This window comes from Myotis yumanensis, unplaced genomic scaffold, assembly GCF_028538775.1.
Source record: "Myotis yumanensis isolate MYYU_CA2020_CCGP unplaced genomic scaffold, mMyoYum1.0.hap1 SCAF_14, whole genome shotgun sequence".
Taxonomy (NCBI): Eukaryota; Metazoa; Chordata; class Mammalia; order Chiroptera; family Vespertilionidae; genus Myotis; species Myotis yumanensis.
The window spans coordinates 4,412,868-4,436,413 of NW_027223765.1; the positions used below are offsets into that span (position 1 = coordinate 4,412,868).

The 23,546-nt window shown below is 46.7% G+C and overlaps 1 protein-coding gene across 1 annotated transcript in view; it reads right to left on the reverse strand.

Annotated features, from left to right (window-relative positions):
* The window catches only part of CNTN6 (contactin 6), a 157,284-nt gene that overhangs the window by 46,100 nt on the left and 87,638 nt on the right, over positions 1 to 23,546 (reverse strand). The window contains 6 exon segments of the mRNA XM_070391434.1: positions 2,205 to 2,355; positions 3,491 to 3,620; positions 5,261 to 5,397; positions 7,608 to 7,792; positions 18,040 to 18,142; positions 20,254 to 20,457. Of these exon segments, the coding sequence (XP_070247535.1) occupies positions 2,205 to 2,355; positions 3,491 to 3,620; positions 5,261 to 5,397; positions 7,608 to 7,792; positions 18,040 to 18,142; positions 20,254 to 20,457 (910 nt within the window).

The window sequence follows — 23,546 nt, forward strand, 5'->3', positions numbered from 1 at the left end:
CACATGCCCAAGTTGCAGGCTTGATCCCCAGTAGGGAGCGTGCAGGAGGCAGCCGATCCATGATTCTCTCTCATCATTGATGTTTCTATCTCTCTCACCCTCTCCCTTCCTCTCTGAGATCAATTTTTTTAAAAAAAGGACTTGCTGGAAGTTATTGACTGAGCGAGGAGCAGAGTTGGGACTTGAATGCAGATCCTCAGACTCCATTAACTTTACAGAAAACTCTTCTTTAGGAAAGGATAGTGTGTGTGGCGTAGGTGGTCTGCTCAACGCCTTATCCACATGTTTCCCTAGTTTAGCAGTTGGGCTAGAATTGGAGCTCATTAAATATTTACAGAATGAATGAATGAACACATCATGGACCTATTAATTATTAAATGAGTTCTGGGTTTCACTTTAAGGCAGGTGGACATAAGCAAAACAAAGTAAACCCTGACATCCATTGATTTAGTGACCCAGCAAATATCTACTGACGCTCCTCCATGCTCCAGGTTTGTGCTGGTGCTGGGCCTCATGTGGTGAACTAAAGATGGGGCTCAGGAGCCTGGGGGTGCTTACAGTTGGCATCCAGGGCTCTGTCACCCCCGACCCATCCAGCCATATCATGCCACCTGTTGTGACAATTCTCAGCAATGACCATGTCTGGCTCAGTCACTTGGCCACTTGGGCAAATTCAGGATCAGGGACACAATTATCACTAGGACAGAATGTGCTAGTACACCTGCCAGGTGAACAGCTGCGTTGATTTCAAATATGTGATCTCTGTTTGACATCACTGCCTGGGATAGTGGTTCATGCTTCTTAAAGGTGCTTTCCTATCATTTCATCTTCAATAAATCCCGGAAACAGTGACCTCAGAGGGAACAAGTGGGCCAAGTGATTTTGCCCAAGGTCAGGTCACTGGCCAGTGATAGAACTGGGACCAGAACCCCGGTTTCCCATTCCCCCCAGGGCTCTGTGTCGAACACCCCACTCTCTCCGAAGGAACACACCCGGGCCTCTCTTCCGTGTGGGTGTGTGTCTGCGGTGCTGTCGACCTATTTCAGTTGGAGGAGAACTCATGGCTCTGACAGCCGCCACGGGGACAGCCCCCTAAGGCAGAGCTCCTGAAATAGCCCTGGCTTCAGTCGTGCACACCGGCCGGTAAGAACATGGGAACCACACTGAGAACTGTTGCTTGATGTGAAATTTGGTTAAATCCTTTGATGACAGCCCTTTGGAACATACAGAGTTGAGTAGTTCCCATAATCCACACAGCAGGCAAGGCCTGCGTGGGGACGGGAGACCTGGCCCCACGCCGCGGCCTCGTCCCTGACTGGCTGTGGCGTGCGCAGTCTCAGTTCACACAAGAGTGGAGGAAATTGCCTACATATATCTATGGCACCATTTATATAAGTAGGCAATGCAGTGTGATTCCTTTAAATAGGCGTCTTTAGAGCCCTCTCAACCATCCCCAGGTAGTTACACTTTATTGGAAGCAAGAGTTAGTGACAATGACATTTCAAAGTAGACAGGACCATGTAGAAATTTTATAACTGAGAGTAAAAAGGTACTTTTCCCTGTACAGGTATTTCCAAGGTCAAAAACTAAAAACCCTTCCTCATTCCCTCCCTCCCTCCCTCCCTCCCTTTCTCCTGTCCTCCCTTCTTCCCTCCCTCTCTCCCTCTCTCCCTCCCTCCCTCTCTCCCTCTCTCCCTCCCTGTTCTCTCTGTCAGAACTCCCTGGCAACAGGAATCTCCTCCACATCTTTTGGGAGGAAACCACTTCCTTCTCGGGAGCCTCTCTCCTTGGCTCAGGTGCGGAGCTCATGCTGTGGGGAGCGGACACCTGTGTGACCATTTGAAAGACACAGGCCCGTGTGGGTGTGAGTCTCCCTCCCCTTGTGCACCACTCTTCTTCCTCCACGTAGGGGGGGGGGGGGGGGGCGGTGTCAGGAAAAATCTTCAGGCCGGATAGAGGAAGAGGCCTTAAAGGAGTTTTGAAACTATATCTATTCCAAGCCCTGAATGTACTGCAGCCACATACGCAGCCTGTCTCAGCTCTGGGAGGCTCTTTGATGTTTCTGCCACGTGGGCACTTCCGAATACCCGGATAAGCAGTTGTGGGTTAGCATGTGGGAGGGGATTTGGAAAGACCTCACAAACCAGGCATTATATTCCCAGATATTTCAAAAGGTGAAAACACACAAACAAAGACCCACTCACCTTCGGCTGCGCCCCAGGCCCCGCACGCCTCGGCTCCAGGAGACGGTGGCCCTGGGGAAGGCCCGAGGTCTGCACTCAATGGCAACATCCCCGCCAACTTGAACCACTGAAGTTTTTTTAATGGGATTTTTGGAGAAATCAGGAGCTGAAGCTAAAAAACAAAATGTTTAAAAACCTGTTGAATCACTCACATAATTAACCTGCAGGAATGCGAGCCATAGGCAGCGGTCGCCAACCTTTGGGACCTCACGGACCAGCAGTGATCGGCGGACCCTGGTTGTTGACCGCTGCACCAGAGGGACTGTGCTCAGCTTCCTCTCCCTGCAGCCCCAGGCTCTGCAGTGTGTGAATGCTCAGTGAAGGTCTGCTGAGGGAATGAGCCATCGTGGTAAGAAGCAGGGGGACTGTGGGAAACTCCACCAATCCTGCACCATGGTCCCTGGCTGGGTTCTGGTCCCTGACGTAAAAGGGATGCTGCAGGGACTTGGGATTTTGCTTTTCTAAGGAGAGGGAGAGACACGTCAGTCCCATTGCCTCTCTCATCTGCCTCGAACAGGGACTTGATGTTGGCAGCTACAGCAGGCATCCCAGAACCACGAGGCTGCAGCCTGAGGAACGTGTAAAGAATGACACCCTGCCCAGCTGGTGTGACTCAGTGGTTGAGTGTCAACCTATGAAACAGGAAGTCGAAGTTCGATTCCTGGTTAGGGCACATGCCCAGGTGGTGGGCTTGATCCCCAGTAGGGGGTGTGCAGGAGGCAGCCGATCAGTGATTCTCTCTCATCATTCATGTTTCTGTCTCTCTCTCCCTCTATCCTCCTCTCTGAACTCATTAAAACTATATATTTTTTAAAAGAATGACATCACCATGGTGCTGTGTCAGGCTCAGCCATCACCCCTGACCTTCTCCTGAAGAGATAAAGGAACCCCTGCCTGTGAAGTCACTGTGAACGGAGATTTCCTTTCCTTGGTTTTATTTTTATTTGCACCTGAAAACATTCTGCTGGAACTTTCTGGATTATATTCAAAACCTCAGCTGGGACAAGCTTTGGAGGAGCCTCTTGGTTGGGTGGGCCCAGGGGTGGCGCCTCCGGGAGCCCTGGCTGATTCCCCAACCAGAATAGGAATCACCTACGTTTTTCAAAAGCTAACTTACTAGTAGACATTTCCCCATTGTTTCAAGGGAAAGCCATTTCTGAGTCACAGAAGAACTGGGCCAAGATTCTGTCTAGTCACGTCCTGCTCAATCTCATTCTGAATCTCATGGTTATACATGCAGGCCTTACCTAATACTCTCAGCTCCGCGTTTGCATAGATTGTGTGGTGTTTGTTTTCGGCAGCGCACTGGTAGACCCCGGAGTCAGACACATTCAGCATCGTTATGGTGAGTGTCCCATTTTCTACTTGAATTCTTTCCTAATAAAAAAAGGAGCCATGTAAAGGGGCTGGGACGTTAACGCGGGCGTTCTCTTCATCAGGGCCGATTATGAACCGTCTGTGCAATTGCTGTGCTGTGATGCGAACTGATGCTTATGAAGATGAGCCGCGTACACAGAGGGACCCCGAGCAGCTTCCTGACGTTAAGAAAAATGGAAATATGCCCGGTGTCATTTTAGTGTACTCTGTTATCTCATTCCTGTGGAAATTGGCATGATCTACATAGAGTGTATGTTACATTCCTTTATATAGGATCTAATTTGGAACACATCACCATTCCAATTATTCCCATTATTGACTGTATTAGTCACGGATATCCGAGTTAGAATAGATCCTTGCCTTCTCATCACAAGGTCTCAAAAAGACTTGGATGGATCACTCGGGAATTTTCTAATTGCATCAGACGTAGCGGGGGCTGCATTTCTCTTCCGCAGCCAACTATAAGGTGAGCTTACACAGCCCAGACCCATTACGGATTCCCATTTGGGGCGCAGAGTGACAATTTTGAGTGCGCATTATGAAATCATTTTACATTGCAAACACAACCCAAAACAAATTATTTCAAGGTACCTCGTACCATCCTCTGAAGAGAAACAAGTCGGCTAAGGAAATGGAGGGTGTTTTGGGCGGAAGGCATGCAGGGAAGTCCCACTGAAGCCAGAACAGAGAGCGTCATTATGTTTGGCCTCTAAACAACAGATGTCTTTTTTTTTTTTTTTTTGTCTCTGGCTGTGCCTCCATGTGAATAGCAAAAGGGAGAATTAACACAATGATTTGGATAATTTGATGCGAAAGAAGCAGCTCTGCCTCACTTTCTGTGGAGTGTAGAAGAACGCATGCGTGAGATTGGAAAATGCGGAAAAACGGGGTTAGACAGTCACTGGTTTTCACAAAAGCGAGATACTGGGTATGATGAAGACAAAGGTGGACAAAGTTCAGAATACTGATCCCAACATTCCCTAGCTGCTGCATGGCCTTGAACAGTGGCCAAACTTCTCTGAAACCAAATTTCTTCATCTCCATAGGTTGTCATGAGGATATAGTAAAGTAAGGCAGGGAACATGTAACAGGGCCTGTCTCAAGGAGAGTTCAGTAGATATGAACAATGGTGGTGATGGTGATGGTGATGGTGATGGTGATGGTGATGATGATGGTGACGGTGATGGTGACGGTGATGGTGATGGTGATGGTGATGGTGATGATGGTGGTGATGGTGACGGTGACGGTGATGGTGATGGTGATGGTGATGGTGATGATGGTGGTGATGGTGATGATGATGGTGACGGTGATGGTGATGATGGTGATGGTGATGATGACGGTGATGGTGATGGTGATGGTGATGGTGATGATGGTGGTGATGCCTGGATGTAAATCTAGTGCTGACAGTATGTGGCTCTGCAAGTGATGGTGTTCTCTCCCCTTAGTCTCCTCAGTGGGAAAAATGGGGACCTTAATAGCTCCTTTGAGTTTGTCTAAGGATTAAATCAATTAGTATATCTAGAGTCTGTTACGTTCCCCAGCACCTACTGCACACTCCATCAATGTTAGTACTTGTTCCTGTTTGTGACACAGTTTCCCCACCAGAGCAGGGGAGTTTTCATATGGACACCTTTGCTTACCTCTGCACCGAGGCGCTCACCATTCTTTAACCAGGTGTACCAAGGCCGGGGCTTTCCTCTGGCTTTGCATTCCCAAAACAAGCTGTCGTAAATGGACAGGTATGTGTCCTGGATTTTTTGTTCCCATTCTGGAGGGGCTGTTCCAAAGAGAGACAGAGCAACTGTTTGACAAGTTGGTTGGTTATCGAGGTACCCTGATCCGTGCCGAGGTTGGCAGCTATCAAGGGCAGCTGATCCGGTGTGGAAGCACCGGACAGGCCGGGTCTCCATGTGGGGCCACAGAAATCGTGCTGCAGCTCTCGGTGGGCCTCTGACAACTTGGGGTGTAGGAAAAGGTCCAAGTGCAGAACGAGGCCAGATAATCATTCCAGGCCAAGTATTAGTGCGTGGGTCAGATTAGAAAATGTAGACCCAATCTGAACCCTTTGTGTGCAAAGACCACGGATTACACTTGACCTGAATTAAATAAAAGTAAGTGTATCTGTATCAGACATAATTCAACACAGTAGCTGGAAGTATAACTCCAATCTGAGCCTCATCACATTTTAGTTGGAGGATCACCCTTTCCCTCACCTACCCGCGCCCCTCGCCTCCCCGCTCCACCCCGATAAAACTCACGCCAGGAATAAGGACTGTGGAGTGGCTATGGGTTCTGCACCTAACTTAGTCCTGGGCGTGCATTTTCCAAAACCGTATCTCTAACCAGAGGCTCTTCTACATAGTCATGAGGCAAAGGTCACCTGGGATTGTTGATATGAACGTGTTATTCAAGGGGAAGGTAGGATTATCCTGGCTGTCACTCAAACAGGTAGGGTATGAATTAATGTTTTGAAGCTAATTTGGTTGTGGTGAGATCCCCATGAAGGGGTGTAGGTGGCCGTGCTGAGGATGGAGGGCAGGTGGGTAGAGCCTCGTTTTGGAAGATTGTTCACAGTTCTCGTCTTAGACCTGACAAACATGACCTGTGAGAGCTTGCTCAGTTCACCTAAGGCTTCCTACCTGTAATGTCACTGAAAGTTATTTCTGCCTCTTATTATTATGAGAACTACAGGAGCTTGTGTTTATGAAAACTTCTATGTAAGCTAACAGCTACTGTATCAATGTAGGAGGAATCGCTTTACTATTGATTTCCAATTTATAGATACCTCCATCTTCTGCGCAACCTCTTGGTTATATCTTTGTCTATTTAACAGAAAAGTGAGAAATCTATTAAAAACTAGCCCATGCTCAAAAGCCTGGTACCACTCAAAAACTCCCAGTCACATCCTCATTATTTTATTTACAAAAGATGCTAGATTCCAGAGACTTTCCTTTAAGACGAAGGAGCTATTGGAAAGAATAAATGCAGAAAGGTAAATACACATACATACAAGCGTACAGAAATAATCACCAGGGAATCATGTTCTATATATAACATAGTAGTTTTCATTCCAGGTTAAAATTGAAATCCGGGAGGAAATGGGAGCTAATATAACCGAGGCACATTACCTGGTCCCCACAGGACACTCGAGTGGCATGCCTATGAGCTGATATCAATACTTCTGACATGGCTAGTTATCAAAAAGGCATTGTTCTCCAATTACTTTATCGATGATTAGTAACATGTCATCTACAAACATGCCATAGAGAAAGGCATTTTGGGCCACGTGTAAATACAGTTTTGAAAAGTTTTCTAGGACAGATATATTAAATTTAATACAGAAGGTGAGAGAATTTGAAAAGCAAATTCTCTCACCTTCTGTATTTTGGTAATTCTGGGGTCTATTTTATAGTTTATTTGATGAAAAAATAAGTGACTTCAATGCAAATGTTGTATCTTGGCCAGGATGGGAGAAACATAAAGACAGCCTTTAGGGAATATGCGTGTTTATCATCTCTCTTACATGCACGAGATATTGTGGTAACTGAGGCAAACCTATTTTTCAATGAAGTAATGACTGATTTTCTGTTACCTACATACAAGTAGGCAATATCTAGGAAACAGAAACGGATATTGACAACTACACTCAGCATTATGCTCCTGTCACTTGTCACTGTCTCCTCCTTCTGTACTTAAGGAAGTCCCAGGCTACCGCTGACTGTCCCACTGGAAGTAAGTGGATCCTATGGTGCTTCAGGTTATACAGGTCTGTGGCTTCCACAGAACATGGCTGATCTTGCCACGGCAAGTAGACTAAGCGACGGCATGCACAGACTACGCTGAGACTCGCCTCCTGCATCCCAATCCGGACACGTGGCTTCCCCGCCTGTCCCCGGGCATGTCTCCACAACGTGCTCATGGCTATCACGGTTTACTACACGGGATGGCACCAGATACCCGCATGCACGTGACATTCCGTGAGCTCACCGTAGAAAACGAGCCGGCCCTTCGCCAGGTTCCTCCCGCGCAGGTTGCCTGCAGTGCATTCGTAGAAGCCTTCGTCTTCCTGTTGAAAGTTCGGGATTTCAAGGGTAGCCTGGGATTTGCTGTACTTGACTTTCCCTGGCAACGGGCTTCCGTCCAACCTCCTCCAACTAATATCGGGGACTGGACTGAACAGTTACACCGCGTTAGAACACGATCCGGCTGGGTCTTGTGACAACAGGGTAAAATGGGAGTGTCCTTAACATGAACTCTCAGGGAAACCCTCTAATGAATCACCCCCGAGGCCCGCGTGCCGGTCATGCGACCACTTGCATTCACTCCATTAGCGCTTGTAACACCTCATTCAGGGCCTGCCGCCCGCAGTCACGGTGCTCTGACCAGAGAATGAATTGCTGAGCAAAATAAACATGTTCTCTGGCCTCACACTGCTGACAGACTAGTGGAGTGATGTGCCATAAACAAATAATAAAAAATGAATCTATTTGTAAATTGCAAGAATGTAAACAAAGAGCATAGGCTGCAGAGATGGCCCTGAGATGATATCAATTTAAACACATTCAGGAAATTGCCCAAAGGACATGGCATCTCAGAGGAGACAAGCTCTGTCTGTATTTGTGGATTCTAAGAAAGTGGTAGATTCCTCTAAAGCTAAATTGGTCCCAGCAGGCACCTGAAGACGTGGGTGGTGGGTGAGCTAGATTACCAAGGGGATCAGTATTGTGATCGACCCATGTGAATTGGGAGAGCATGCTCCATGAGCCTCAAAAAATACTCATCACCCTGTTTTACAAAAAGCGAAACAACAATAATCTATGAATGACTGAATGGTACCCTGTCTCCTGTTAGAGAGAATGTGTAAAGAGTTCCTTTATTTATAGGAATATAGCTTAATATCATAGATCTGATATCTTTAGTCTAATATGAATATACTTTTAATATGTAAACTTAATGTCTGACAATGAAGAGTGAACTTAGAAATCTGTGGCTTAGAAGACCTCACTTTACATGTTTAATATAAAGTCACAACAGGACCACATTCTCTAATAAACTATAATAATAAAAGCATAATATGCTAATTAAACTGGACGTCCTTCCGGGCGAAGCCAGGGCTGAGAGGGAAGCCCGGGTCCCAGGTGTCAGAGGGAAGCCGGTGCCAGCAGCCGGGGGGTGGGGGGGGGGGGGCCTACTCTTGCACGAATTTCGTGCATCAGGCCTCTAGTCATTTATAAAACCAATCCCTGTCCATTTACATTAACATCTCTCCCTTTCTCCAAGCATGCCCCTCTTCATTCCCTTTGAGATTGTCAGGTGATCTAAATATTTATATTTGATATGTTGTAAGTTAATGATAATATAATTATTTTGCAAAGCCAAAGTGTCAACTTTGTAGAAGAAGCAGGATTGTTTTCAAGTTGACAAAAGTGACGCGGGAGAAACTTCTAACCACATGAAAAGTGGTGGCCAAGGGTCTGTGGAGTTTGAATGGTGAACCCACTGCCAAAAGCGGGTGGTGATGACCCGGAGAGGCCTCTGAGAAAGCAAGGACCCGCCGAAGACTCTGTCGGCGTAGAAAGTCATACAGAGGCTCACGTGTTGTCAGAAAACCTACTCCAAGTCGATGTTTGATTTCATCTGTTGTTTCAGAATTACCAGAAAGTTACAAACCTTGAATGTTAACACAAAATAAAATCACTATTATCATAAATTTGGTTTCTGTCTTTTTGAAAAGCCTTGCCCACTTAGCACAAAATGAGGTTGACATTTTAGTAAAATGGCATATTCCTGCCACAATTAACCTCAGAGAACTGGTTTTCTGTCCATTCGCTTTACGGAATACCAAACTGGCACACATGAAAATGAATTTCTGCAGGAGAATTTGTTCACAGAGAGGGATTGTCACCTGGTCTGAACTCTGTGCTAGATGCAGAGCTGTCCAGTTTTTAAACACACGTCATGCATCTGTGAACATGTGAGAGGTTCTTAGCCCTGGGTTGGGAGGCCTTGGATGTCTTTCATTCTCCACTTTCTGTTTATCTCCATTTTCCATTATTTTCCTACAATGAGCATGCATTACCCATGTAATAAAAATTTCTAAGAATGTTTATTTACAAAGGGAGATAATAGAGGCTGTGATACTTGTGTGAATGCCCGGCCTTTTATCTCTTTGTGACAGTGTATCTCTGAGGTTTATGACAAAGACACGCACAGTATCCGACTAGAAACGGTTGTGATCGCTGGCATTCAGACAAAAAATAATTTCAGTAGAGAGTACTTTCCATGCTTATATCACAGTCCATTAGTTTGATTGTGAAGACAGCTCAACTTTTAACCTAACTAAATATCTAAATCTCTGAGCCAGTAACAGAAGGGTTTGATATTTAATGATAATGATCATAACCCTATCACAACCAATCGCTACTGATTACTAAGCACACACGATGTGCTAGGTACTATCCACATGGACGATCTGTACATAGGATTTCACTGTCTCTCCCTGTAACTAAAGGCAGTGGAGCTGGGGTTTGTGTCCCAGCTTCTTGGCCTCACACACCCCAAAGCCATTGTAAGACCCTCCTCTGACATCTATGGATCTGCAGAAAGTGAGTCTCCATGTGACGTGGGGGCAAAAAGAACAAGTCCCACCAACCTCAGCTAATCTGACTTTCCTCCGCCCCAAGGAGCTCAGTGATGCCACCAAAGTCTCTCTGGATGAGCATCACTCCCTGGATGGATGACGTGGCTGTGACCTAATATAGCAGGTTAATTTTTAGGTTGATAATTTTGTATGGCCCAGGAATTATGTCATAAATACCCAAATGGCCCTTGGCAGGAAAAAGGGTTCCCCACCCCTGCTCCATAGGGACCCCATTCCAAGGGGAGCAGTGCAGGAGGGAATGTCAGTGCCCCTTCAGGTTCCTGAGCCTCCCAGATCCCAATGGCTCCCACCCTCAATGTCAGCACCCACCCCTCTTCCTGACAGTTCCCTTCCAGCTGCCTGAGCTGACAGAGCAGTGATTCAGGTCCTGCCTCAGAGACTTCTGCACTGTGGCCACTGTCACTGGTCCACCAGGGAGCCACGGCCACCCAATCGGAGGCAGCCAGACACGGATCTGGGATGGCTTTCGGAAGAGCAAATCTTTTTTCATGGGAATTTGTTCAGACTGTGGGATATAACCATGGAGCTTTTCCCCACGTGGAGAGAGGATCCATGAAAGCCAAAGCTCAGGCAAAGGGAAAGGGATAACTTAGAATTCTTCACATGCATTGATCAAGCTATGCCCCGGGCCAAAGGTCTCCCTCCGAGCATTTCAGTTCATCAATGGTTCTCTTTTTGGCCTAAGCCTGTCTGAGTTATACTCCTGCTGATTTCTGTCAACAAGGACTTGATGGGTAGATTGTGAACACCTGGGTCCTACACCCGCCCTGTTCATGTCTGTCTGTGAGATTGAACGACAGGATTTGGTGCATTCCTTCTGGATATCCCGTTTTATAGTTGAGATAGTTGAGAATTCTCAAAGCAGCTCTACGATCCAAAAGTAATCACTCAAACAGTAGAAAAAAAAGCTTTTTTTTTTCAATTTAAGTCTTATCAAGTGCATACTGTGGCCACATTTCATGTTAACAAGTTTCTAGTGGGAAAAATATCAAACAGTTTTGTAAGATCCATAGATACTATTTAAATGTTGAGATTGTGGTCAGATTTGTTACATCACTGCTAAGCAAGAAGGCTGGGATTCTGTTTGACTGGTAATGGGAATGTACATAGAGTCAGAATTAATACAAATCAGAGGCAACGTAAACACATGCATCCTAGGGACAAGTCCCCATTTGGGGGAGAACTTCCCATGAAGACACTAAATAAACTGCTTAGATTTCACCCTCTCTTTTCTGAAGCCTCGTGAAGAATGCACCCAGCAGTGGAGACCCCTGAGGGGCCTTAGGGAGAGAGATCATTGTGAAATCTCTTGAAACTTTGCCATTAGAAGGTAAGTCATAATCAATGGCGCCATCATCCTAATACAGACATCTGCCATTTCTGCCCACATCTCCCTTTCAGCTACAGCCTCCCCCACCCCGCCCCCCTTTTTATTATCTTCACAAATATGAGGTAGAAGTCGAGCTTGGATACAAACTCAGCAAAGAAAACCAATCGGAAGCAAGTCTCTCAGGCGGAGTCTCCTCAGCCCAGAGATGAGCCCCTCATGGACCTCGCATGCGAAAGGGGGAGTTGCAAAGCCTTTTCTCATTTCCTCCTGATTTTCTAAACCAAGTCAGCCTGAAACGGGGCCTCACAGTTGTGGAAATGGCCAGATTATAAAAGCAAAGTCCTCCAAACATTTCTTTCCTTCCTTCCTTCCTTCCTTCCTTCCTTCCTTCCTTCCTTCCTCCCTTCCTTCCTCCCTCCCCCCCTCTCTTTCTCTCTCTCCCTCCCTTCTTCTCTCTCTCTCTTTTCCTTCCTTCCTTCCTTCCTTCCTTCCTTCCTTCCTTCCTTCCTTCCTTCCTTTCTCTCTCTCTCTCTCTCTCTCTCTCTCTCTCTCTCTCTCTCTTTTCTTCCTTCCTTCCTTCCTTCCTTCTTTCTTTCTTTCTTTCCTTTCTTTCTTTCTTTCTTTCTTTCTTCTTTCCCTCCTCCCCACCCCTCTGGTTTCCTGCTTCTTACATAAGTGTCACCCTAAACAGGGACAGACACTCCATTCTCTCATCCGTATGCTTTTCCTGAGTGAGCATTCTATTACTTTTATCAAAGATGGAGATACATTCGTTAACCATCTGGCCGAGCTCAACCTTAATTGGAAGTTAAATGAAAGCTCTCCACACAATCGTAGGAACTGTGTTTCAATTCCATACTTTCAGCCCATAAATAGAATTTTCATTACTGGTGCCGTTTGAGAAAGCTTCTATTTCTCGCCTGGATTTCTTAAACCTCATTATCCGCAGCTTAAATCCAGGCCATACCGAGTTTTTAAGTAGAAGCTGGTCCAGAGAACCCGTTCTCAGAGATGCTTACGTTGGGATTATTCTGAACTCGAACCTCATTTCAGAAAATCCCGTCAGTGGCCATTTTTAATCGAAGGGACTGAAGTGGAGAAAGGAAACGGGCAAAGAGCCTTTGTTAACATTTCAGGCTGCTGGGCCAGCTGCTCTCGTTTCCCGACTTGAAATATTCATACAGAGCCTGAGCGGAGGGCTGTCCCGTGGGGACACAATAGGGATAAATCCGCGAGCTCTGCAGAAAAGCAAGCTCAGGGCACAGAGGGAGGAGACGTCTCAGCTGGGGGATCCGCATGTCCTCGGGATCCTGGGGGCGGTCAGTGTCCATCCAGGCCCCTTGGGAAGAGGCTGCCGGCCGGCAGGCACTGGTCTGCCCTTCCACCGAGGCTGCCCCAGGGACTGAGGAGCCACAGCGATTTGCTCCTGATCATGGAGGCGCTGACACAGGGTAGGAAGACACGGGCCGATTCTGTGACACAGTGTAGATCCCTAGCCTTCGGAGCCTCAGCTGGATCCTCACCTGCAACTAGAGATAATGGGCACAGGGCAGGCTTTGGAAGAGGGTCAGAGGGGGAAATATCACTGAGAATGTGAAGCCTGTACCAAAAGGAAGGCTCATTAATTGCTTATTGTCATGATTATCAAATGGGGCCAGGGCCTGGTCGATGAGGCTCAGTGGTTGAGCGTTGACCCATGAACCAGGAGGTGCTGGTTCAATTCCTGGTCAGGGCACATGCCAGGGTTGCAGGATCGATCCCCAGTAGGGGGCGTGCAGGAGGCAGCTGATCCACAATTCTCTCTCATCCTTGATGTTTCTGTTTCTCTCTCCCTCTCCCTTCCTCTCTGAAATCAATAAAAACATATATTTTAAAAGTAATAAAAGACTAGGCTTCAGGATACATTCCGGGGCACATGGGGCAAATATGTCTGGGGAAATAAATATTCTGCTCTCTAGCTACTCAACACAATGAGCCAAATGACTATTTAGACGTTCAAATAGGGAATTTTAAGATACCTTGCCGATGACTTTAAACCAATCATTATGGTCCTAGAAAGTCTGAATGGACCTAATGTAACTCCACAGCCCTGTGGTCGCCCTGTAGGACGTCACCTGCGTGAGGAGAAAAGCAAACTTCAGACGCCTGCTCAGGCCTCTGGAAGTCCTGGGACACCTGGAAACACCTCGGCGAGGCTTCAGATTTACTGCTGGACATTAATAGCCAAGCTGGGTATTTCCCCCCCATAAATTAGGGAAATATATATATATATGATATACATGTTTACATAAATATGGTCCTCTGTGCGGAGGCTCCGGGACATGGGAACATGCAGTGGGGCGATAGATTTTATTTACATCCCAGAGCACTGACAGCCAAGTTCTTAAATTAAGAAGGAGAAGAAAAGGAAATCCGCAGGGTTGTTTACTAGCGGCAGGAGAGTTACGAGGGACACCGGTTTCATTTCTGCACCAAGAGCTCAGGCCCGTGTTGGCTTCCAAGGAGACACAGGTGTGTCAGCCAACCTGCCTGCCTGTGCACAGCACCCACACCCCGAGCCTCTCAGGGTGCCTCACAACGCAATTAATTTGCAGCTCAGATAATTAAGAGTCTGCCACATGAAACAAATGAGAAGAGTTGAGAGTTAAATCTGTGATCACGACAGCTTTGAAACTGCAGCACAGAAAGTAAGTGATGCGTCCCAGAAGTCAAAGCCATGGAAGGTGAGGCAGGAATCTGAGGTTTGGTCATAATCACCCTATACTCAGGGTAGCCTGCGCTGGTTGAAGGTGATTAGACTTGGTGCATACACGCTCCTGCCAGCCTTACTTTTCCTCTCCATCCTCCCTGCCTGCACATTAGCAGCTGCCTCCTAAGGTGGTGGCTGGGAAGGAAGCTGTGCTTCCTCTCTAACCCTCTATACCAGGTTTTTAAAAAATGATAATTTAACTTTTTAAAATTAATTTTAGAGAGAGGACGGGAGAGGGATAACGAGATAGAAACATCAATGAGAAAGAAACATCATCAATTTACTGCCTGCTACTGGGGATTGAGCCAGCAACTCCGGCAAGTGCCCTGACTGGACTCTAACCAGCCTCCTGGTTCATGGGCTGATGCTCAACCACTGAGCCACACCCGCTGGTCTATACCAGATTATTACAGATGGTAGATATTGATATCATCATACATAAAATAGTAGGGCATATGCTCCTCAATAGCCCTGATTGATTTTTGGGAATCACTTATTTCTTGTCATTAAAAAAAAAAAAGATTGAATTTGAAAAAGGTTATTTTTTGAAAAATTTTAAATCATTAATATATAAAATCAAAATGTACTGGTTGCTGATATAGTAGTAATTACAGAGAATCTAAATAGAAAATATCTTCATAGTTCCATTCCCCACATAAAATTATTTTAACATTTTTCTGAAAATTTTCAAGCCTTTTTAAAGGAAAACATGTACAGAATTGGGGGCTAACTTCATCTGCATATGGGGAATTTATTTACATGTTGAAATCTGATATAAATACCAGTGGCTATCGGTGTGGGTTTTGAAGTCAAAACCAGTGAGACTAGATTTCAACACCAGGTCTACATTTCCCTAAATGCCACTGTGTTAAATCAACCTCAGGCTTCCATTTATGTTGGTGTAACAGGGACTGCATTTACCTCCTGCTGCAAACATTAGGAAACTGGATAAATGTATGGAAACAAACCCGACTCTAGAAATGTAACAAGGGGGGGGGGGGCACAAAACCATGGTCCCCAAAGGGAGCCTGTGGTGTCCCTGTTTTCTCTCCCCAGGTACTTCCCAGGTCAGAGAATATGGAGGGAGGACAGACATGGGACATGCCTGCTTCACTGAGGTGAGGCGGCATGGAGGACTGAGGAGCTGGGGTTGTAGGTATCGGAGAGGATGGGACCGCTAATGGAACAAGCTCCAGATGTCTGCCTAAGAGGGACACGCCAGGCGAGGCAGAGAACAATTCTCACAGACAGAGGTAGAAGACGGCTTCCCACCATCCACAGGTGAGCCTTAGGAGCGTTCAGCTGAAGGTGCATCTCAGTCATAAACCAGCCTGAGACGAATGTTGACTCTGAATCTACTCAAAGGAAGCTTACTCACAGGCCACAGAAAGATCACCCAGATTCCTAGTAACTTAACTCTGATCAATAAAATCTAACACCTGGAATAAATATACCACAGTCCAGCATTCCACAACATAATGTTCATGTCTACAATTCAATAAAAAATTACTAGATGACCTACCAATGAGAAACATGATTAAAAGAAAAAGCAGTCAATAGAAACAGACCCACAGGTGACAGGGATGATGGAATGAACAAACAGGGACTCTCACATCCTGGAGGGGTGGGGGGGGGCTCCATAGCAGAGTGGGGATTGCAGCAGGAAGAACAGCAGACCTCAGACTCATACGGACAAAGACCCTAGAGAAACCCAAACAGGACAGGGAGACAACGGAAACCCATGGACGGCAGGGAAATGCCAGCCTCTGGTGACGCAGCCACCGCGCACAGTAAGCACAGCCCACGTCTTAGCTGCATAAACACAAACCTCACTCTAAAAGCTAGTTACCTAGTTCCTTTTACCCGAGACCGCATGTCTAGGTTTCAATAAAAAGTGCAAAAAAGCAGTCTGCAGAGACAAAGCAAGCATTGCAGCCAGACCCAAACACGGCAAAGCTCTGGAGTATGAGCCTGTGAATTTAAAATAATTACTCAGAGCCTAAAGCCAGGTGGGAGTGGGTTCCTTGCCCTGCCTTCCTCACAGAAGCTGAAACCAAACAGGTGACTCATTCAATGTAAGCCTCACGTTCTCACACGTAAAAAGCTATGGTGCACCCTGCACAATTCTGAGGATAATATACATCAGATATATTCTTAGTTAGACATCCTAACAAATAACATCTATTTATGTGGGATTCTTGAGAACTAGCCTCAATTATTTTTGGTTATTTATTATGTAAGAGTATTTTTTTAAAATTTCAGGAATCCATATTTCCTGATGTTCAATGTAATAGAATAAGCTATTGATATCTGTTTCAGATGCTATCTCTCACTGGTTTTCTTTTTTAAATAAATCACCTAATTTTCAAAGTATTTTTCTAACATTTAATATATATATATATTTTTTTTTGGTAACTTTAAATTCTGAGAAAGCTTGAAAATCGTCAAAGTCCATAATATCTTAAAAGGCAGGCAAACAAACAAAAACTGACACGAAGTCCCCATTTTTCCCTTCCTTAAATTAATCAATCAATAATTAATCATTAGACAAATACTATGGGATCAGTACTGAGCAAAAATAAAATAGAATCTTTTAAATACATGAAAAACACAGACTGAAAACTTTAAATATCTACAGAATTCCACATATAAAAAGGAACCTAACAGCTTTATTAACCAGCACTGTTTGGGTCGCTCGCTGTATTTACCTAAGAACAAGATGGGCACTTTAAGTGGTGTTTCCCGCAGTTCGGGCTGTTAAACACCATTTCTAAATGTGCTGACCACCTTAGCAATAGACTGCTGTGCTTCCTGCGTGTATGACCCACCCTCTTCTCAAATAAGCAGTTATTGGTGGCCAGTACAATTGCATTCAGAGGGAGCCCTCACTCGGCAGGTGAGAGCCTGAGCCCGTCCAGTGTGGTCTGTGGACAAGAGTGGCCCTGCCTGGGAGCTCTCAGGGACAGAGACGTGGGACCGACACCTACAACATCTCCCTCTAACCACGTCCCCGGTGTATTGCACACTCATGTTTAGAAACGGCAAATCTACCCTGTTTACCCCTTTGTTCTGGGGCTACTGGTGTCCACAGGCATAAAAATGAAGTTGGCCCATCCCCCAAAGGTAAAGAGATGTCTGAATGTTAATGTGCAAAACAGCAAGTCTTTGGCCGCCTTAAAAGCATCCCAATCCTGTTGGCTGATACACAGGTATCTGAGTCTCACAAAGCACCCCCACTGCCGCAGGTGTGACTCAATCTAATTGTCCACCGTGAACAATGGCCCTTAATTAGTCTTATTTTGGGAACCACAGTGCAGGCTTTTCATTTATAATTATCGCTGGTTAATTACGCAGGGCGACCCCGCGGGCCGTGGATGTGGGACAGGATGCAGGCAGGGTGTGTGGAGGGCTTGGTGACACACCCGTGCACTTACTCTCATGCAGCTGCTGCCGAAGTGGGTCAGACTGGCAGAAATAACAGTGATTTAGGGGAGAACTGCAGCCCCATCATTTTCAGAGTATTCGGCATTTTGCTTAAATTCCAATCAGAAACTTTCTCATTCCCCCAGCATTTGAAATCTGTTTGGTAATTTACCTTAGAGCAATGTTTGAATAGCAAAAAGTTTTTTTTTTTTTTTTTTTAATTAAAACACCAGGAAACAAAACAAAACAACCTTACTTTCCAAGGGCAAAGCATTCCAGTTTTACAGACGAATCCTTTGTGGCTTGTATAGTGTCAGGAAAACGCACTTCGATCTTTGGTTCATATTCCCCCATCACACCTGTTAAACATCAAAAGAGCTAGCAGCATTCTGGAGAACAGAAAACAGAAGTTTCCCATGAAGTCGATGCTTCATTAACCAACATCGGATGTTTTGTCCTTCAATTAACAGCACTTTTCTATGCTTTCATGACTGAAAGGGAGCAAGAGAAGGTCATGATACCGTTCAAGGGGTTCAGCATCTCCCCTCCCCTGAAAATCAAATGTCCAGGACATGGAAGTGTCAGAGAAGAGGTATCCGTTTCCCTGGGTCCCACATCAACATCATGAGAATTACCGTCACCGACGGAGAACTGAACACAGCATCTAAGATGCTCCTGGGTGACCACGGACATCTCCCTTAGCGAGACCCAGCTCTGTCTCCCTTGGCGGGACTCACGGGGACCAGGTCGGTTCAGGAATAAGGACATTTTCAGCTAACAAGGTGAGAGGTCTGAGGCAGCACCCCTCAATCCAAAATCTCAGCATTTCTGCAACAAAGCCTGTGCAGTGATCACGCTAGTTGGGATAAACAAAGATTAGTAAATATTCTTATGTCACTTTATTAAGTGCTTACTGCTCAATAGGTTTGCTCTACACGTATAAGAATATGTTTGCTTTGATAGCTTTTGAGTGTCCAATAAGGCGTTGTGGGCATGGGCTAGGTTGAGCGTGAGACCGCAGTCTGATTGTTGTAAATATGCCAGCTGCCAGGTGAGCTGTGACCAGCAGCAACGTGTCTCCGCTCTACCCTCATAGGCTTCATTCATTTAACCGAGGACACACCGAGGTTCTTTAACAGTTTGGTTATCATTTTACTGGAGTGATAGGTTCCTAAAATAATCAATTATTGGTGGCCAGTACAATTGCACCAAAGGTAAAAATTACAAAACACGTGGCAATAGGAATACCTCATTTTTAAGACCTTGGTCATTCTGAACATTCAAAAGGGCCATGGGTAGAGCTCTATGTTACTCACCTACATGGGTGGGTGTCATACTTTCCATTCTCTTGACATCTGCTATTTCTTGAGTGACAACTTTTACTATATACAATGCTCCTGATCTCTTGTTATCATGAATGTGTTGAAGGGAGCGAGGGGTGGGAGAAGAAGGGAATTACGAAGGGGAGAAGCAGAAACTAAGGGAAACAGAAAAAAGGGGGGAAACACGGTAGCATTTCTATGCATGCTGTGGACCTGAAGGGAGACATCGGACTCATGGATAAATCTAGTGGTTGCTAAGTTCTGAATGGAGACCATGCAGACCTGTTGGGCGGTCAGTGATTATAAAAGCTCTCTCAGGAGAACTGCCTGCATGCAGCCAGTTTCAGCACTTGGTAGCCATCATTAGCATTATATTCTTGCTTTTGCTAAACTCCTCCGAGAGGAGATAAACTCTGCCAATTCCAGAATCTGAACATAAAATGCAGCAGCCGACTTTCTGTGGGCACCTCTCCCACTGTGCATGTTTAATTAAAGAATCTGCTGGGGGATTTTTTTACTTGGACGACTTCCTTACGTTTTCCATCCTCTCAGTCTTACACCGGCGATGACTTGATTAAGCTACACAGCTCCTCTGAAGTGTGTTTCTGGGCAGACCAGCGTTAGCATGCATCTTGCGTCTCATTCCTCTTTGCAATGCTCATAACTAATGTTGGCTCTCTCTCTTCCCTGGGATGTGAATTTTCCCCCGTTTTGTCAGTCAGGTTAATAAAGAGTGAACAAAAGAGACAAAGATGGAAAAGAAAGGCACCAAAGGAAAGCTGTGTCCCATGTTCATTAAAAATATAACAATTCAATTAGTAAGTTTGGCAGTACCCACGCGTGTATACACACACCTACTCCCCAAATAGCATTTTTGACAAAATACTCCCTAAGCAAAGCAAAGCAAAGCAGATGGATCACAGTGCCCAAGAAGAGATGGCATTGTATAGCCAGAATCACATATATGGCATCACCTGGGTGAGTTACAGAATCTTTTTGTTATGTTTGTGATGGTTATCATAGTTGTGAATGGACCCGGGACTCCTAGATGCTGTGGCTGCTCTGAACCAGAGGGAAGCAGAGCGCTCACAGAGCTCCCAGGCTCAGCCACCGACCGAGCACACCCCCAAGAGAAGCCATCCCCTTACCATCAGGCCGCTGCACCAGGGGCGTGGGCGGGCCTCGGACGCTTCTCCGCGCTTCCCTGTTCGTTACGAAGCAGGTGTAGTTGCCCACATCGGACGGCTCCACTTTGGCGATGTACAGGTTGCCTGTCTCTTGAGAAACAAACCGCCTGTTGTCCTCTTGGACGTGCAAAGGGTTATCGTTGAAGGTCCATGCGTAAGATAAATCTGGAAAACAGGAAAAAGACCTCGTGTCCTTACCAGGTTCCTCCTTCTCTGAAAGTTCTGTGCCCTCCTTATCCATGATGAGAATAAGATCCCGCCCCTGCTTGTCCAGTGTGTCTGTGGTCCTGGTGGAACGGTAACATTCTCTTGTATTCAGATGTAGCCCAGTTTGGATGACACATTCTATGGTCATCCTGCCCATGCTGGCCAGAAGGCAGAGGCAGGAGCTGGAGCCGGTGGGGATGTTGAGTGCTGTTTGACTCCTAGAATAAGGAAGGTCCATGTAAAGGTCAGAGCTGCAGCTGAGCTGAGAGCAATGAGCTCGCCATCTGTGGTGACCAAGCAGAGGACGGACTAGCATCGCTTGCGACGTTGCAAGACTTCTCTTTGCAGAGGTCGGGAGGTTGAACCCATGTTTCTGTGAATGGCCTACCCTGCCCTCTGCCTTCCTTTGACCTCCCTAAGAGTCTGTGTCTTACCAAGAATGGACAAATGTAAGTCACTTCTTATTTCTTTTAAAACATGCTCTGAAATTCTCGTCCATTCCCAGTTACCAAGTCTTTGTTTTCTTCTGCAAGTCCCTCCTGGCGTCCTTCATCATCCCAAGGGGTCTCTTGTCTCTAAGTTTCTTTACCGATGCCCTTTGCTGCCTCACATCCAAGCCTCTTGCTCCATCTCCACCAAAAAAGGGGTTCCCAGGGATTTTGTTGGAAACCACAGAGCCACCGAGATCGTCAACTTTTCTTCAACATAAAGAGGAGGACAAATGTAGTTCAGATTCCCCAGGTCTCACGGACACCTCATCTTTCAAACCTTTTGTGGAACAAAGATGCTTTTGAGCCAGTGTCCAGGCCGTGCTGAGCTGAGGGGTCTGCGGTCAGTGGCGCCGAGGGAGAGAAGCCAGCGCCCACTCTCTGAAAGGCAAGGTCACCCCTTTCCTGTGACAGACAACTGACAGGTTGCCTCTTTCTGTGCCTCCAAATCATTATTTCCTATACCCTGTAATCTTGGGATCTGAGGCCGTAATTCCCATCTCTCCCTTGGGAATTCATTGTTACCTTAGCTGCTAAAACATTTCGACCTGCTCCTAAATGTAGTATGCCCTTCAAGAGTGGAACTAGCAGGAGCTCCTGCAAGAATGTGGTCCAGGATTAGGGACGACTCCATAAAGAATAATAACCACAAAAAAGAGCTCTTTCATTTCTTACCTGTTTCATCATCCTGATGATTTGTGTTGTGCGGCTGTTGCTCATACGCCCCCTCTAATGGGAGGGTGTGGATGTCGCATTGTTGATACGAGGGAGAAGGACGAGGACCTAGATTCTTCAGACGCCACATCCTTTGCTCCCTCCTCCAGTACCACCTCTCTTCCTTTCTTTGTTTCTTTGATTCTCTTTTTGTGGGTCAGGGCTCGCCATGGCTACCCTCCCTCACCCTCAGGCTTCCTTCAAACCCCCAAGCTCCGGGCATGCCCAGCCTTTCTCACATGTGGGATGACTGGGCCTCACCTCCTACTCCTCCCCCCTCAACACTGCCTGCCCTGAGCTCAGTGTCTCAGAATCTGGTGGGATCAAAGGTTAACCTGTCACTCAAAATGACGCGTCTATAGCCAATATTAGCAGAGAATGGAACACATCTGTGAAACCCCTAACAACTAATTCTCTCCAAAACGGCCTGTCTAGAGCAGAGATTCTAAAACTTGAGTGTGCGTCCGAATGGCCAGGGGGACTTGGTAAAACCCGGACTTCTGGACTCCGCCCCGTGAGAGCTCTGTCGGTGGGAGGAGCCAGATTGTCAGGTTGGATCAAATGATTGAATGGCTAACACTCCGCTGGGACCTGACCTTTAGACCACTTCACCAGGACATTCCCTTTCGCTCAGATCACATTCCACTGGCCAAGGCCAGTATCTTTCCCTTCAGGACCCACCCAGAGAATTCTCCGCCCACAAAAAACCCGCCTAGAGTCCTTTAAAATCTCTGACTCCCCGTCCCTGGGGCTGTCGCCATTTGGGGGCTCAGCCCATCTGGTCTCCAGATGACCTAATAAGTTCATAATTCTTTACTCCTCTTGGCCTTGGGCGTTCCTCCGTCTGCGACCCTAACACAGATAATTCCACTGCCGACAATTCCCAGGTGCTGCTGACCTGGGCCCCGGTCTCCACGTTGACAATTGCCTACATCAAGGTCAAACTCCATCTCCCCTGCAGGAGCACCCCCGGAGGGAAGCCTGGACTTGGGGAGATTGGGGGCCCCGTTGCCCTGCCTCTGGGAGCTGTGGGGCCTAGAGAAGAGCGTGTTCTCAGTACAGAGTTCACGGACTGTCTGGGATGGAGAAGGCCTGAGAGGCCTCCCTCCGCCACCCCCCCCCCCCCCTCCCCGCGCCTCCTCGTGGTCCAGGGAAGCAGGCCGAGGGGAGATGACGGTGCCCGCGGCCACTGCAAGCCAGGGGCCCTGGCTGCCCGTCTGTGATGGCTGATGCAGTCACATGGTCCCTCCCCTGGCTGCCTCTGCCCCTCCTTCCACACAGCCCGCCTTCAGGGGCCCTCATCTGTTTGGTTTCATCAGCAGCCACTGCGCGCTTAATCTGTCTATTTTTTAATAGGGCAAGAAAAAAACCCTCTGCAAATTGGAAGTTTAAAATCCTTCCCATTTGGCTTTCCTTAATTAAATGCATAATTCATGAGCCACTTTATTTGAAACCGTTGCATTTTTAAATATCTCCTCCCCTCCCCCCCCCCCTGCCCCCCCATCCTCGCCATCCCTCTGTTATTAATGGTCCCGGTGCCGGTCCAGGGATGACTCAGCAGTGGCATTGGAGTCTGTTGGTAATCAGTCTAAAGCGTCCCCGACAACAGCCTCCACAGTTTTATTATTGGAAATGGCAGCTCCGCAGGAGGCAGCGGCAGCCTCCCCGGCTGCTCTCTCAAGCATGCACAAATCCTATTTCCCGAGCACCAGTGTGTTTTGACATCTTTTACAGCCTTATATCTTGTACTGTGATATTTAAAATACAAACACGGAAGATACGTGCAATTATACCCATTACAGGGGACGCAGTTTTTATTAGAAAGGAAGCGAGGCGCGTGAAAGA